General features: G+C 39.7%; 2 protein-coding genes across 4 annotated transcripts in view; both read right to left on the bottom strand.

Moving 5' to 3' along the window:
* The window catches only part of akap12b (A kinase (PRKA) anchor protein 12b), a 42,646-nt gene extending 40,296 nt beyond the window's left edge, over positions 1-2,350 (bottom strand). The window contains exon 1 of the mRNA XM_039780932.1: positions 2,065-2,350. Within this exon, the coding sequence (XP_039636866.1) occupies positions 2,065-2,199 (135 nt within the window). The 5' untranslated portion in view covers positions 2,200-2,350. The remainder of the gene's footprint in view (positions 1-2,064) is intronic.
* Positions 2,351-11,106: 8,756 nt separating this feature from the next.
* The window catches only part of mthfd1l (methylenetetrahydrofolate dehydrogenase (NADP+ dependent) 1 like), a 37,354-nt gene continuing 30,527 nt past the window's right edge, over positions 11,107-17,933 (bottom strand). For all 3 annotated transcript variants that reach the window (XM_039782177.1, XM_039782175.1, XM_039782176.1), the window contains 2 exons: positions 12,487-12,605; positions 11,107-12,244 (listed from right to left, as the gene is read on the bottom strand). In XM_039782177.1, the coding sequence (XP_039638111.1) occupies positions 12,516-12,605 (90 nt within the window). In that variant the 3' untranslated portion in view covers positions 11,107-12,244; positions 12,487-12,515. The remainder of the gene's footprint in view (positions 12,245-12,486; positions 12,606-17,933) is intronic.

Below are 17,933 nucleotides of genomic sequence, written 5' to 3'. Positions count from 1 at the left end.
AAATCCCAGCACTTTGGCTATGATTAACTGTTTTTATTGATTTGTAAATAAAGTGAATGAAACTGGTATTAAATCTGGCAGCAGCCAAGGACAGCGCAGTCATTGACTAACAACCTGCTACACGGAGACACATTTTGTCAGCGGTAGAAGCGTGGGTCTAAGCACACAAACTGTATCTCCCCCGTCACAGCTAGAATCACAAAGCACAATAGACATACTCAAGTCGGACTAGCAGCTTTATCACACTTCATATCATACCTTCCAGTGTCAGTGGTAAGATATGAGCGCAAACACTGCCGCTGTGATGATGCCTGCGATAACAGCTCAAAGCTTAACAAAACATCCAACCGCCACACACATGAAGTCAATTCACTAGAAAACGACTACATGCACGCCGGCATGTACAAACAAGTCACACTGTTAAGAAAAAACATGGATGAACAAATGTAACTTTGATTCAAATCTTGACCAAATGTTACTCCCTATGTGCATTCGGTCTGATTTAACGTCTCCCTTAGTGTCATTTGACCTTCCAACCTTTTCCACCTTTTGTCTCTCTAAACCACGTAATCTGACCTGTTGTCCTCCAGCCCATAAAGAAGTCAATAAATCCAATAGGTCATATGAAGTGTGAATAGAGCAGGTGGCATACATAGTCATTAGCAGGCACTTTCCAAATATTCATTCACACAATGCTGAGCAAATTTACACCGAGGTAACAGTGCCGAGTCAGCAAGATCCCTTAGATGATGGCAGATGGACCCAAACATATTGCACAGCCAAGGAAATGAAAAGGGCATGTTAACTCTTACAAGTAAGAGTTTAGTTGTTATATTATTTAAATGTAGCATTCTATAAGTTTATAATCTCGTATTCTTCATCAATAAATTGTCAGTGCTCACAGCGTCCTGTACTGCTAATGGGACTGGTAAACAGGCTCAGGTCAGCTGTCTGAAACATTGTGTCAAGGAAAGGGTCTCCCTTTCAAATATGCTGCCAATGTATTTTAATTTATTAATCAAATCTATTATTCATCAATGGTTTATTGAACTCTGGGGTCAAGAGGTAAAAATGCTCAACTTGACCGAAATAGTGTTAGAGGATGGGAAAAATTAAAATCCTAATAATGATGAAATTACTATATTACATAGCTGAAAGCTCTAGAAAACCACGAAAGTAGACATTGTGATATGATTGTAATGTTTTTTTTTTTATGTAAAGCTACTATATTCTGTCTGAGGTTTTAAATTTTTATAAGTTTATTGTGACTTTTACATCACATTGATATGACCAAATTTATGTTTATTTTCACATATTACTTCTAACACTTTTTTTCTAGGATTTTGATCCTATTGTTTAGGTTTATTCTTCAAATAAAGCCACTTGACAGCCTCTTTGCTTTCCTGGCATTGCACATCTGTCATTACTTTGCTTTGTTTTTTAATCTGTCCAAATTTTGCTGTGATTGTTTACCTTGTTTGATACTTTAGATATATGCAAATAAAAATGTCCTTTAAGAATAATTTTTTTGATGAATTATAGAATTGCTTTATTTGATTTTGTGAGCAAAATAAATGTAAAAATCGTAGTTATTTTTGGGGGGGGGGACATGAATTCAATCACAAGTCACATGTGTATGTTGCAGTCTAAAACCATTCACTGCTCATGTGCTTCGCCGAAAAGCTCCAAAACTGTCTAAAGGAAAAATGTGATTGTGGTTGGGGGGCCTGTGTGGATGTACATCTCGACAGGGCTGAGCTGCTTTCGTTTTATTACTGCGGGGCTGCAGACAGCTCGACCCATTACTCAGCAAAAAACAGCGTCAGGCGCACATGGAGGCTGTGCGCTGCAGCACGTTGCTGATGCGCAAGTGGGACAATATGTAGAAGGAGGGGGTGACGACAGGTATGTTTGCTAACACACAGGTAAATAGACCTACACAAATAACTTAAGTAGCGTTACAGCAGTCCCCAATAAGCACAATAAACGCCACTAAATGAACATGCATTGCTTTCTCGGGTTGGCCCACTGCAGGGAGCTCTGGTACAAACAGTATCGGCTTACCTTGCTGTCAAGGACGGTGCTTCCCACCTGGAGCGCGTGCACCTCCGCACTCAGCTCCCCGGCGGAGGCTGAAGTTGAAGCGGAGGCATCCTCCTGGCTCTTCCCGTCCCGCTGCGCTGAGCTCTCTGCTCCCATGGCGAACAATCACAAAAGGTGAACTTCTGTCTCAAAAAAAAAAACAACCCTCGAAGATGGCACGACTGTGTTACTGCAAGCGAGTATCCAAAGCGTCCAAATTACGAGCTCTACAGCGCAGCTCCGCCCCGGGATCGCCTGGAGTGATGTGGAGTGCGAGGACCAGCTAACTCTGTTAAGACACCCCACCTCCTCCACCTCCTTCAGTATCACATGGGGCACGTCTTGCAGCATCAGAGACGGTGCTGATGGAGGACAGAGTGAGAAAAGAGGGCGGTGGTTGATACATTACATAAAATCTTTATAGCCTGAAGCATCGTTTATCCATCTTCAGCAGAAATGAGATCTATCCTGAGGGACTGGGAAATTAAACTAGAGCAGTTATAAATCACGGTCGCATGCATGTAGTAAGAAAGCCTGCAAGTTTTGGAGTGATGGATATCAAAACCTACACAAGCCCCAGAGGAGATACAGGGGACTTTAAAACCAGATTATTGGAGAGAAAAAAATCTTGCACATGCTGTAAGAAATGATTATGAGAGAATTACAAGCATTACTGTATGCTGATATGGTAGCGGGAGTACACAGGTGACAGATAAAAGTCCTGCACAGTTGTGCACATTTAAGTACACTTGTTTACATATGAGACTTTATACTTTTACTGTATTGCATTTAATATGGCATTGTTGAACTTTTTTCTTCACCACATATATCTTATGTGTGTATGTATTCTTAGCAGAATAAAGGTTTTATGAGCAAACCATACAATAAGCTATAAAATGTAATGCCTTGCAATGCATTGTTAGATTCACCTTGGAGTGAGTGGAGTCATCAGACCATCTTCATTGTAGATGCTACATTAGCATACAAGTAAAATTATTATCAAATATAAAACATTCTTAACAATAAGAACATTTTTAGAAGAGGAAAATTTCGTATTTCGTAATTCAACACATTTCAAATATTGTAAAGCTACTTTTATATTTATTATCCATCACTTCTACCATCCTCTTTCTCTCCCCCCCCCATCTTTCTCCTGTGGTTAACAAGGTCAAGAAACATCTCCTTTGACATGCAAATACACTTGGGTCAAGTTTAGCATGTTTGGCATTTTGGTGGTAATGTATTGAGACAGGTTTGTATCACAAAGAGATATGAAGCAGAATATTCTTGTGTGTAAAAACACAAACAAACACAACATTCCTGGGATTTTTCTTCATTCTACATTGATGCTATCTTTTATTTCAAGTTGCTCTAATCGGCCTAAATATATGCTCAAAAAGTAAAAATGTGTTTTTAATCTCAAATGTAATCTCTCTCTGACATACACACACATAGTGTATATACATTATTCTTGATGATATGCTGACTCAGTGATATATTGCCATGGTTCATAGTGTCTCTATTAGTGTGTACGTGCGTGCTGTGTGTGTTGCTCATGGGGTGATGATGTTCAAGTTGATATGTTAATTGCACATTGGGCCATGGACCATTTTGTGTGGAATTTTAAAATGCACAAATTACAACAGAGCTCAAAGCCAAGTTCATACAGGCCTCGACTGAGGCTCCCTGCAGCTACACTAATACCAAAACCCAAACACACAGTGCATTAACACAAACTAACACAAAAAAAAACACACACAGCTGATATAGAATCCTGGAAGTGAACACGTGGAAGTGGTGCACAGTAGCAACTTGACCTGAGTAACTAAAAAATACATTTGATTTATCCTGTTGGATAAAGATAGGCTGACTTGAGTCAGACTCAAAGCAGCATTTATTAATTTCCACGTGTGCACCATGCAGTCATGTGAGCCGATGTTTGTGTAGAAATGTTGATAAGTGCAGCTACAAAAATGATGACTTGAGACTTAACTCGGCCTTCTTTACACTTAAGATTTGACTGCCTTTACACTTAAGATTTGACTGTCTTTACACTTAAGATTTGACTGTCTTTACACTTAAGATTTGACTGCCCTTTACACTTAAGATTTGACTGCCTTTATACTTAAGATTTGACTGTCTTTACACTTAAGATTTGACTGCCTTGCCTTTACACTTAAGATTTGACTGCCTGGTAAAACGGCAACTGACTTGAGAGTTGTCTACGGCTACATTAGACTTCCCTCAATACTTCACTTGACTTGTCTTGAAAAAAAAATATTCATAAAAAAAAAAAAAAAAAAATCCATAAGACATTGTCACCGATTTCACACGTCAACATGTGTCGCGGTCTATTTTTTACGATTTTTTACAGTCACTGGTCGCGGTACAGGTGTTGGGGAGTGCTAACGTTATGTTATTGCATGTGTGAAAAACAGAGCCGGCCCGAGGCATAAGCGATCTAAGCGGCTGCTTGGGGCCCCCTGGCCACTAGGGGGCCCCCAACCGAGTGTTGTTTTTCCCTCTTAACATTCGCCGACGGTCCCATATGGGCTCCCGTAGTTCCGAATGGGCCCAGCCCTCCCCCCGCGCGTTTTCCATAGTGATACACAAACAACATGGCAGCGACACGGCAGCGACAGCGGCTAACATTAGTTATTTTCTTAACTACTCGTTTCATTACTTACTTAACCGTAATATCCGCCAAAATGACCGGGCGGGGGGGGGGAAAGCAAGCAGAGAAAGAAAAAGGCGGGGGGGGGGCGGAGAAAAAAAAAAAAAAAAAAAAAAAAAGAAAAAACGGCAGGGGGGGGGGGGGGGGGGGGGGGGGGTAGAAAAAAAAAAAAAAACCGGGCCCCTGGTGGAGGGGGGGTTTGGTGGTTTTTTTTTTTGCGGGATTAACGGGGGAGGGGGGGGCTGCGGGTATGCTACACTCATGAGACCATGGCATGTTAATGTACATTACTCAACAACAGGTGAAAATAGGGGAAGGTTTGCGACTAAAGTTAAAATGATTTGAACTTTTACTGAGGAACCCGAAGTGAATTACCTGTATGTGTGAAAACAGCTTTATCTCACGCATCCGTTTAGTGGTTGTTGAATATATAACATTATTATATAATTTGTTCAATATATAGCATAATATCATTTTTTCACTCTTTCACAGAGGGCCCCCCCCAATACAATGATAGGGAAAACACTCAAACCAATATTTACATAAAATTGGCATGAATAATCATAATGGTATACATGTCCCGTGTGTGTGCAGTGTTGGGAAGGATACTTTCAAAACGTATTTCGTTACAGAATACAGAATACATGCCCACAAATGTAATTTGTAACGTATTCCGTTACGTTACTCAATCTGAGTAACGTATTCTGAATACTTGGATTACTTCAGGATTACTTCCACATTGAATTGCGTTTTATAAGTGTAGGAATGCGGCCATCACATACAGCTTACTAAACAGGCCTATAATGGTGTGTTCTTTTTATTCCAACTAGCTGAATGTGTACCTGAACAAGCAGATAGATTATTGTATTGGCAGTCCCGAACTGCATACTACAAAAATCTAACCGCAGTCTTGCTACCACGAGCTAATTTTAGCTAACGTTAGCTAGCATGTAAAACGGGGCTAGTCAGTCTTTAAACGGCTCTGGAGCTAGTAAATCAGCACGTAGGAGAATGTAAAGTCGCACGTCAACGTTAAAATAGCAAGGTGACCAGTAAAACTACAGCAGACGACTTCCCTTGGCTAATTAAAAAAATAACTTACTTTAAGCTGCTTCTTCAGGTTGGAGGTGGAGTAATTTGGACGCTGAAAGGAGGTTGGTTGCTGGCAAGCAGAGGCTGCACTGCACAGTTATATTTCATTCTCCCTGTTCGTTCTTTAATGTGAAATGCTGTTTGAATTTCCAAGATAGAAACTTATTCCTGCCCTGGCTCTGTCGTGCCAGGTCCGACTCCATTGTGACTGATCACGCAAATAGCTAATTTTTTCCGATTTCATATTGGAGCTTCTGGAAAATGCATAGAGTTGCCTTAATTTATTCTGAGTGAATAAACTCGTGAAACAGAAAAGTATCGTCATGTAATCCATTGAGTTCAACAATGTAACTGTATTCTAAATACCAACTATTTAAATTGTAACTGTAACGGAATACAATTACTCATAATTTGTATTCTGAATACATAATGCCGTTACATGTATTCCGTTACTCCCCAACACTGTGTGTGTGTGTGTGTGGGTGAGAGATCTTGTCATTTGTCATCTGCAGATTAATTTTAAGTGGGGGGGGGGGATCGATTTAAATCATGAATCAGATTCTTTGTGAAAAAATCAGGGATTTTTTTGAGGCCATATCGCCCAGCCCTACTTCGTACTAACACAAAGTATGTCAGTATTATTTGGCCCTGAAGCCCAAGTAGTTGCGTGAAGTCACTACCTTAATAAATCAAAAAGCAAAAGGCTATGAATCTGAACAAATTTAGGTATTGCCCTTCTCCAGCTGACCATCCCCAAAATGCCCCAGAATACAGGAAATCACATATACCAAATTAAAATTTTTTCTGGGGGAGCACCCCCAGACCCTCCTTCACCGTTTGCATCCACTTTTGCACAAATAGAATAGGGGGGGAGGGTCCTTATGCATCTGTGCCCCGGGGGGACAGTAGTTCATAAACCGTCACTGTATTAATACATAACCTCACTGTATTAATTTATAATGTAACATTATAGCGTGACATTTGTGTCAATAATCGTCAAGCACAGGTGACTCCGCGTGGTGGGAGGGGGGGCCCCCAAATCAAATTCTGCTTAGGGCTCCCAAAAGGCTGGGGCTGGCGCTGGTGAAAAACGTTGTAAAGCTTGTTGTGGCTCCAGAGAGAAATGTACGAAATCTAATTAGTTGTAACGTCGGCTGGGTCTGAAGACTACAAGTTTGAAAATGTAAAAAAATATCAAGGGGCGTGGAATTAGAAAGAAGTGAGCTTACCAGACCTTTATAGCACGCTCCTTACCTCTGCTTGAGGCTAGTGGCTCGAGGCTATTCGTAGGCCGGCACATACGGGTACTTCGCTAAACGTCAAGGCCACGCCCCCTTTTGGGGAATAGAAAACAGATGATCCCATAGAAGTCAATGCAATTTCACATGTGTTTGGATCATAATTTTGACAGATGTGCATGGATTTATTTCTTTGTAAATAGATGTCTGTTTATTTTGTGACCTTGCCTGTGTCAAGACATTGTTTATTGTGTTAATAAAGTTGTACTCCCCATACAAACAATGTCTTGACAGCCTGAACTTGACCGTTCACGATACCTTAATAAATGAAGGTTGATCGCCGTCATGTTCCCTCAGTCTTCCCCCGTATCAGTGGGTCAATGAGCCAACACAGTGGCCGCATACTGCTTATGTGGAAATACATTTCTGACTTAATCACTATTGTTAGGCTGAGTGTTGTCTGTAGCCTAATTAATCAATCTGTTATTAATAACCAACTGTTCGATCTATAGGCTGAGAACTGATTTTAGCAGCCTCCCACTTAAGCTAACGTTAGCTATCCATCAGTAGTAGTAACCGTCACTAACATCATTTACCACACTGACTGAGAATATTAACGTATGTTATGAGCCTCATAAATCAGTGTGAAAGTCTAGATTACACAACAGCTTTTCGGTATTTTCCTGTTTCTCTCCAGATGTGAAATACGATATATCTGGTTGTGCTGCATTATTTTATTTGTCTGTCCATTGTGAGTCTGACAATGTTATAGGAGTGCCTGAATTAGACTTGTCTCAATTGACATAACTGAGGCAGGTATTTTAAAGCATAGCCTATTTGTATTACAGTAAATAAATAAATACAGAACTTTTAACCTATAAAATAATTTCATTTTAATTGCTAGAAAGTGTGGGTTATAGGCAGTACAGTTGAAGTAAAGGTAATACTGCCACATAGAGTTGTATTTAGTACTTTGTCTTTTAGCTGCAAACCAGCTCTGGCTCCTGCTGTTTACTTTATTCATTGTTAACTAGATTAGTATCATTGGCATGTGAAGATCTTTATTTGATAAAACCAAACATCATCAGCATCCTCAAAATATCCACAGACACATGATGAGGAATGTCTGACGCATTCAATGTACATCCAATATAAAGAACTCTCGGTTAAGCATTTTTTTCTGAGTTACCTTGTTAATGTTATACACGGTCCACTGATCTTTACATGTGCAGTTTAGTTCTCAGAGTCACTCCTTGGCTATATTACATGTGGTTTCCCTCTGTTAGTATTATAGAGGGGGTAAATCCAACTCTGATGAGGTCCTGGATTGTTTATTAAGTTTGCTTTCCCCAAAAATACTGCAAACTATTTTAGCATAATCAAATAATCTCAATTAACATGACAGGATAACAATATAAATGTTAAATATGTAGGCAGTTGTCCTAATAACACACAGACAGTATTACAATATTATTTGGGAAAAATGTAAAGCATAGTTGACAGCATTGATACTGTATTCTCCTATATTAACCCAAACTGTTAAACTGAGGCAGCAGAGTAGAGCACTGTGGTTAAACTGCTCTGCTCCCAGAGGTGCATGTGTTTAAACTGTGAATATGAAGCAGAATGTTGTTTACCACTGAATCTCCAAATTCTTATCAATACAATTTCCTATCACCTTTGTGGCACAAAATTATCTCAGTTAAGTGGCATATTGTCTGTTCAGTAAGACTACATGCTTCTCTTGTTGTAAAATTACAGAATTATTTCAGACATGTGTCTTGCAAGACACGAAACCAAGACAGATAACCTCATTAGAGTTGCACAGTGTGTGTAGATAGAAGTGTTAGTCAATGACCTTCAGCATGGCAGGCCCATCAGCAGAAATGTGGAGGATCTCGTTAAAGTGAAAGCTGTACCGGATATGTCATGGTTGCTACTCAATAAAACAGTAATGCAAGGGCACATTAGAGGCACAAAGCACGTGCAGACATGCACACACACACACACACACACACACACACACACACACACACACACACACACACACACACACACACACAAATACTCTCTTTTTCACACTTGCTGTATTGTCCTCATAATGAGGGAAATGGAAATCCACTCCAGGACTTTGTCCAAATACAACCAACCTATCGTATTCTGCTGACCACAGGCATTAAAATACAAACCACAAAATATCTGGTAGCAAAGATCATCAGTCTGCTTAAATGTGATGAGATGATAGAGAGTTTTGAGAAGGAACGACCATCCAAACCATAGATAGATATGACAATTGGCTGCATTAGCTGATGGTAAAACTGCAAGAATCTGTAAGTTTTTGGCACAAGAGATATCACTTCATCAGCTACAGCTTGCAAGTCCCCAAATGGAAAATAAGTATCTACGGAAAACATTCCCACAGGACTTCCAGTTGATACATGGACTGCATATTTTTTTTAAATGCAACAGTGAAATGATGGGAAGTGTCTTGTTTTTTAGGGACAGGGTGAGTTGAAGAATGTGGCCCTGAGGGTTGATGTCTGGCGTGGGCACAGAGCGAGAGCTCGCCCAGACACAGCAGGGGGTTGATACATTCATACTTTGCTAGAAGAAGCAAATTAAGGAGTTTGCTCCAAAACAGGATGGGTAAAAGATGACAGCTATGTTTGCATAATGATTGTTGGACTAAATATCACATATGATGTATAACAAACTTTTACTCAGAAAACTGCAATGTAAAGACAAAACCTGGTTTTCTGAAATGCTGAGTAACACACTTTTTCTTTTTTCCAAAAATGATATTACACACCTTTGAACTAGACTATAACATGTAAAGTAGTTTAACTATTACTGTATGCAATATATAAGTCATACTGAACAAATTGTTAACTTAACCAGGGAGGAATGTGGGTAGTATTCTTACAAAACTCAGATAAACTGAGCTTTAATAAAAATAGTAATGCTTCTCTCAATAAATGCAAAGCAATCTTAGCATTTATCCAGAGCATCATCTACTCACTCATGGCCAGTTTGGAGGCCCTTGTTGCCTCCAAGTTCCCATCAAGTACAGTGCCTAAAGCACACAGATGGTAGTTTCATTATATTTTGCAAAAAGACCCAGAAACCAACCAGTACTCCTATACTGGAATATGAGACCCACTTGATATTTTACTTTAGTGGTGCACATTTATAAACACATTTGCAAGTAAACAAATTAGAAGACCCAGGAGCAGCTGCCTGCTTTGCCCAGTTGGTAATCCAGCCTTGGATCATTTGAGCCATTTTTTGAGTTACACTCACACAGACCTTAAAGTGATCTGTCCTTGGTACTGAAATTAGCCAGTCTATTAAATATGAATGCTTAAACTGCTTAAAGTGCTCCAACAACTGGAAGCTTCAACAGATCAAGACAGAAGCTCAACACAAATAACTCCAACCTGACAAAATGGGGATTTTCCAGCACATTACAAAGCGATGACGAAGCCCCCTCCTCATCAACACCAGGTCTTCAAATCTGTCATCAGCTCAAAACAAGGGGCTTCAGTCTCACACACACACACTAAATATGCCGTTGGAGCACTACTGTATAAATGAGAGCATTCCTGCAGCCTCAGATGTAGTTAAATGCCAGAGAATAACAGACTTCGCAGGTGTGGAATGCCAGCTATGACAGGCATACACATGTATGTTGGCTCCATGTTGCAAACCGAAACACCTCATAATGACAGATGCAGCACCCTGGGGTGCTGCTGGGGCCCCCGACTGTTGGCTTTCAGGCACGCTTCCAACACCACTGGAGGAGTAAAGCTGCACTCAGGTAGAAAAAAAAACAGAAGAAAATGATGAAAGCATTCAAGTTTTAATATGTGAGCGGAGTGAGAAAGAGGAAGCTTTCTTTTGCCGTGACAAAAATAAGTTTGTTTTGCAGCATCACGGGATAACAGGAAGAGAGCACATGTGTCCAAACAACAGATGGATTGAGCCACATCAACTGCTGGGTGTGAAAACACAAAGGCACAGTTTTGGAGTAAATAAAAGGTTTATTTGAAAGGCACTCACGTTTGAGAACCAAATGTTTAACATACTGTTGTAAATGAGAACCACACCAATTTTCATTTCTTTGAGATGTGGTCAGGAAACAAAAACACTGGATGTTAATCACATTGCTAATTAAAACAAGATTACAAGTTGGCCAGCAGCTGACAATGTAAGTTTCAGCTGTGTGAATGCAAACCCCAACCTGAGCATGAAATGTAAAATAAAGTTCTATAGAGAAATTCAGACCACCTTCACCAACATTATAAAGTAATTGTAAATGTTTCTGAAACCTTCAGAGAAAATAGCAGAAGCGCTATTTCACACAGCAAATGCCATACATGGAATGAGCTGTTAAAGGCTATTAAAGTAAGATTCAAAAAACAAACAAACAGATGTGATACTTCTGAAGTGCAACATACAAAAAAGTCAAACTAAACTCATGTTAAAATGTATCAGGATGCATCACCTCTGCTACAACAATTTCAATTTGAGCTTTCTCAACATATAATAGTTAATACTTGAACAATATCTCAAAAGTGTCTTTAAACTGATGATTCTAACTTTTCACTCCAGCAGTTTGGACATTCAGCAGCATCCAGCAGGTTAGGACATTTAGAGCTTACATGAACACCATAATGGCTTTTTGTGCGTACAACAGCAATTCAGTTAAATACACAAGCTCTGCCCATTTCAGTTTAAAAGCTTAAGACATGTATAAAAAAAATGTAGCTCTGTTTTAAGACATGTGACTGACCTTTTCACACAAAAAAGGAAATTAAAAGTTGATGTAAACAACATAAAACTCAAGATGGTTTTAAAACTAACTCTTACATACTCAGAAAACATTATACAGAGAGGTCAAAAGCATAAACATACTGCTTATATGATATAGACGATATGGCTGTAGAAGGTCATCTTTGGCATATCGCACAGATGTGCAAATACAGCATTGAGCTAATTCTCCAGTAATCTTTTTTTTCCCCCAGAGCATGTTAATGTGAGGTGGAGAGAGTTTGGGCTCCTGGGAAGTAAGAAAGAATTTCCTGTCAAAGATGCAGGGGATGGATGCGTCTGATGGTGCACACGAGAAGTTGAGGATCCTGAGAACAGAACAGGAAGCCTGGGAAAAAAACAGAAACAGGATGATGATTTTAACTGTGTGTGTAAGTCAGAGTAGAGTGTAGCCTCACAGACTGGAGCCTTGGCACTGAGTGAATGATGTAGTAAACTAAAAACTCCAGGGAGGAAATAAAGTCTAGTTCTAGACAATAGCTGCTTGTAAAATATTTATAATGACACAATGGATGCTCCCCTCAGATGGCTGGAATGGTATACTTTATGTTGATGTGTATGAGAGGATACCTGTGAGAATAGCATTTATTGAAGCATGCTCAGAAGAGCCCAGTGATCTCCTCTGTGACCGGGTCCAGGTCAATGTCATAGAAACAGGGTCGGGTTGGCAGGCCAGGCATGGTGCTCATCTGAGGGAAACAACAAAAGCAGAGGGTCAGTATTTTATTGGCAGGCAGCGTAAGAGAAAAGGACTCATGATAGTCAAAATCCAGCGGTAATCCTTTTCCTTGTCAAACGGTTTCATGTTTGCAGGATTAGCTGAACATTTTGAGGACTAAAACGATCCCCTTAATGTCATTTGATTTTAAATATTTTCTTTTTCAGCTCAAATGCAATGCATCATAAGACACAAAACAGCACAACGCAAAAAAGAAAAGAAAATTCCGATCCTTCTTGTGCTGTTCCATTTTACAGTGCTACACAGTGCTACAGTCTCCTGGGAGGACACCGTGACTGATATTTGTTCACCACATGATTTTATATGTTGAATAAAAGGTGAAAAAAACTCTCTCACACTGTGTACTAGGATATTTACAAACAAAACAATGCAGCTACACTGGAATATGCTCCACAATAAATGTATTAAAAAATATAAACTGATACATCTGAAATAAATCATTGCACAAATGAGCAGTCTTCTTTATATCTCTACTGTAAAACAAAGACAACTTATATATTTAAAAAGGCAATTAAGCACTCTTGAAAGGTGTACAAATGTACTATTAAACTCACCACAAATGAACTGAAACCGGGCATTTCAGCATTGCTAAATTAATTTAATATTAGCAGCTGGTTCATATTTGTTGTGCGTCTTTAAACAGGAGTCTCATAAAAATGTCAGTGACATCAGAACCAAATAAGAAGACTACAATGTAGATAATTACTTAAACCTCATATTAAAGCCTTTGCCACAACACAGATGTTCTACAATCCGCTCAATAAGATCAACCCCTACAGGTTCAATTACTATAATCAAGACTCATTTAACTCTGGGCAGACAGATGATCAATGTGTGGACAACCTTCACTTTAGCAGTGATGAATTTACCCATAGACAACGGTGGCTTTGTTCTCACTGTCATCAAAGCACATATAACAAAAGGCCGCCTCACAGATATGAGACAAAAGGCTAGAGAGGCTATATACATAGTCATAGTGGCAATATGGACTACCGCTCTGATGGATCAATGGTTGTTACTGCCAGAAGAACGGGGTATGGAGAAACTCAATGAGTTTGGATTTGTAGCTGCCTTTTATATCCAAAATATTGAAAGAGCCAAAAAGATAAATTATAGAAATTTTACTACATGAAGGTCTGAGAACTGAAACGTTATTAAAGTGAGCGTGAGTGGGTTTTTTTTTTGGTTCTTTCAAATTCAGAGTTTTTGATCCTACACAGTTGTGACATTGTGGAAACTCCTAATAATTACAGTAGCTTTCCTAAACTGACGATAATCAAGTGTGTGAAGCTTTGATGATCATGTAATAATGATTATGTTTTGTGTTAAAAATAAAAAGTTTATCGTTATAAAAAACAAACAAAAAAACAGACCATAACATTTATTTACAACAAATTTAAAAGGCTGGGGTACTGTCTGTGTGTGTGTGTGTGTGTGTGTGTGTGTGTGTGTGTGTGTGTGTAAGATCATGCATTTAACAACCCTGTTACTTTGACCAGCTGAATTGTATTGGAGTTTTGAGACCAATTCAATAAGAACAGAAAAAAAGCAACTGACAGTGGAAATTCTTCCTAACAAAATTTGCGACGTGAACAGGAGGAGCATGTCAATGGAGTCTCAAGTACAGACCAGATAACAGCAGAATATGCTATGGTTAACAGTGTAATTGAAGGCTTTTTTATATGGTTTAGGTGCCAAAACTAATCTGAATCTAACATTTCAAGTCAATAAATGCGCAACTTCAGTGTTTGTTGTACGGCAGATAAAAAGAAGGAATTGTTTAGCACAGTACAATTCCCATCCAAGCTGAAAAGTAAATTATCTCTCTCATTAGACAGGGAGCGACATTCTTTGCGTGCCTCCTTCCTTCTGATCCAGGGCCAGTGTTATGGGCCCATTAGTGAAAATGAGACAGGGGGAAGTGACCAGCCAATTTCCTGTCTGAGGAAACGTGGCTCTGCATGTAAACGAAGAGGCAAAATGAGGAGTACATGCTTACATAATCCGACAGAGAGGAAGGCAACTGCTCACTCTCATTGTGGGCTGGTCTTAACAGTAACTGCTGTTACATGACCCTGCTCTGACCACGTCCATCAATATGACTCTGACTATGAGCAGACTTAAAGGAATTCAGTATCAATGCATCACATTTTATTTTAATGGATGCATTAAGAACAATGATGGCAAAGGGATTGCTTAATTCCTCATTTTAGTGTGACATCACAGTGTCCGAACACTATTGCATGGTGTCACTAATGAAATTGCTCAGAGGGAGAAGCTATTTCAGGGGCCCCTGGTTGCGGAATTAAAAGTCACTTTGATTTTTCCCATGGACGATGTTAGGTGACTCACAGTTGAAGCACAATCTGCGGCTCTACCTGTTGGATCATCAGTCCAAAAGACTAAACTGCGTTAGAAAATATCTGGTTCTTGATGGAAAGTCAAAGGTACAAGCATGTGTATATAAAGAGTAAAGGGAGAAGTTAGCTACGACTCCCAGGGTGCATTTAGGCAAGGACTATAACTCTCAGATCACAGGAAGATATGACTCAAAACTTCTAAACTCACTCAAAAAAATTAAATAAAACAGCTTTCAAGTAATCTGATTCTCAAAATTCTCTTAGCCTTTTGGTATAAAGCACCAGGCAGCACATTTAAATATGAAAAGATGGTGAAGACTAACTGTCAAGGTTTGGAAAGAAACAAAGGATGCGCTGTTCTGCTGGTCCTCCTCGCCAGCCTGAGAACAAGTTGGCACTCGCAAAAACACACAACACTCTGTGGCTAAAGTTGGAAACTCCACTCAGCCAAATAAGTCCCTCTATTATGCCCAAACACAATGCGTCTTTGTCAGGGGAAACTCTAGAGGAGACAATGTAGCTAGATTTCTACCCCCCACTGATTCTGTAGAAGAGCCTCGGTCAACAATAGCACAGTTGCTACAGAAAAGGACTGAGGAGATTGTGAAATTGTGCCATTTAAGATTAAATGCCCATTAGGTAAATGTTAAAATTACAGTGAGAGACTGTTATGCTGGACTGTGAGACAACTGTGAAAATGAATGGATAAAATGACCCAGTGACTAAAAAAGGTGGAGTTACATTGAAGAGTTCAAGGGTCTCGTTTAAACTCTCACCTGTGAGAGTGAATTTCTTCCCTAAGGCAGCACTTTGAACTCCGCAGTGACAAGATGTAACCATCAGACACTCTCAGAGTCTTGTTTAGGACTCAGTTCAAGTTTGACTAAATAAATCTTCAACACTCACACAGATAAATATATTGACACAACAGAGAGGGACAGAGCTTCAAATTTGGGCACTGTAACTCGTTTATCCATCTCTGTGTCAGCTTTACTGGAACTGAAGTAAAACTACTGTTGAAGTACAGGTCAGTTTCAAAAGTAAAAATATGGCTGGATTTACTGAGCTTGTTGGTCTTTGGCTCAATAACATGATCAAAGTTAGCCAACATAAATTACTTTTGTCTCATGTGTGCTTTCTCTTATAGATGCAATCACGGCCCTTTAAGAGATCTACAACTTGTTTAACATTAACCAGTTGTGACCATGTGGAATATCCAGCCATGGAGGGGGGGAAATTCTATAAATCGGAACAGTTTTGGGTTTAAAAGATGCAGTGGAGGCAGCGCTAACTGGATATGAATTCTAAAGAGGTCTATTGTTCTGCTAACGACCCCTCCCTCACATATCTGAAGCATGACATCAGCCCCTTCCTGATTCTTCACCCTGTAAAGACCCTTCACCCCCTCCTCTCACACTGCCTCAGGAGTTTTGTTGGTGAGATCTTTCTACCCCTTGGGAGTCATGTGTGACCTGAGAGTGACCTGAGAGTTTGTCAATGTTTGCCAGATTTCATCATTAAAAAAAAGCAAAACATACATAGCATATTATGAAACAGCAACGTAAAAAAAAAGAACAAAATACTACCTTTAATCAAATGTAATGAACTGATTATTGCTTCATTTGACAGTAGAGAGCATGTAGATGCTCAGTCCTGCCCCCTTTACATGCTAGCCTCTGTGCAACTTGCCTCGCTCAACACATTTTTCTTTCAACATCCTTTCTAGAAATCTGAACCATGATGCTGGGGTTTTCTGTCCAGCTTCTAGTGAGCATCTAGAACTACTGTAGAAGACAGTAAAATGTGAGAACCATGTCATTATAACCAAATAACCATTTTAAAAATCGTTGTCTGGCTGAGGCTTGAAAATATCTATGGATCAGTCAGGCAGACGGAGGCTAAGCCAAAGAGTTCAAAGTACAATTTGGAGACTTCCTTTTGCTTAGGAGTCACAGTTCAAGGGTTGTCAACGTTCCAGTGGCTCTGCGGGCCACAGCAGATCAAAGGCAAGGTTAGGAGACTGGACAGACGCCACACCAAGACACTGCCATGCCTTCCCAGCATGCCCGGTGCTTGACACCTCTGCCTCATCGTATCAAAGCCTTTCCCTCAGGGCACACTGGTGAAACCGCAGGAGGCAAAAACGCTTAGGAATCTGCTTCCTTCCTGCCCGGCCCATCATCAACCAAGAGGCTCCAGCTCACCTCTAACCAGCTCAGTATTATGGTTGTCGTTTAGAGACAAAATCAGGGGAAGGAAGAAGGAATAGGAGAAATGGATACAGCACCTGCATGATCCTATGTGGGGATTCATGAACATAAAGTTTGCCATAGCTCTTGAGAGATGCTTGAATTAAGATGCATACCAGACAGAAAAAGGAAAGTCTGTGACTCAACTTCACTGCAACAACCCACCACAACATCAACATAAAATATCACAGAGGTTGTGGTTCCCAGAAGTAATGATTGGGCTTTAAATAAGTTAAGTTAATTAGTATAGCCAAAATTAATTTCTATCCACGACCTTGAGAAATTAAAGTGAGCAGCTGGAGTCATCAGTGTTTGAGCTGGATATTAACAGTAACGAGGTAAAGGAAGGAAGCCAGGCTGTAAAAATTAGATTCAATGTGCTTTAAGTAGCCATTTATAACTGCTTTGTCACTTTGAGACCAGGCTACAGAGAAAACATAATGTTTCAACGCATACCCACATAAACACTGAAATACATCTGTACAGACAAACGCACAAGAAAACATACATGAGGCTGTGTGCACAGGGTCCAAATGTAAGCTCATGATAAACACTTTGCTAGGATTCCCTGTGTGGCAAAAATGTTTGGTTCTCAGCCAAAACACTTATTAGATTATTATTATTATTTTTTGGGCAATTTCAGCCTTTATTTTGATAGGACAGCTGAAG

This window comes from Perca fluviatilis, chromosome 18, assembly GCF_010015445.1.
Source record: "Perca fluviatilis chromosome 18, GENO_Pfluv_1.0, whole genome shotgun sequence".
NCBI classification, from domain to species: Eukaryota; Metazoa; Chordata; class Actinopteri; order Perciformes; family Percidae; genus Perca; species Perca fluviatilis.
The sequence above is the reverse complement of the archived record's forward strand: the minus strand, read 5'-3'. Positions and strand labels throughout refer to the sequence as shown.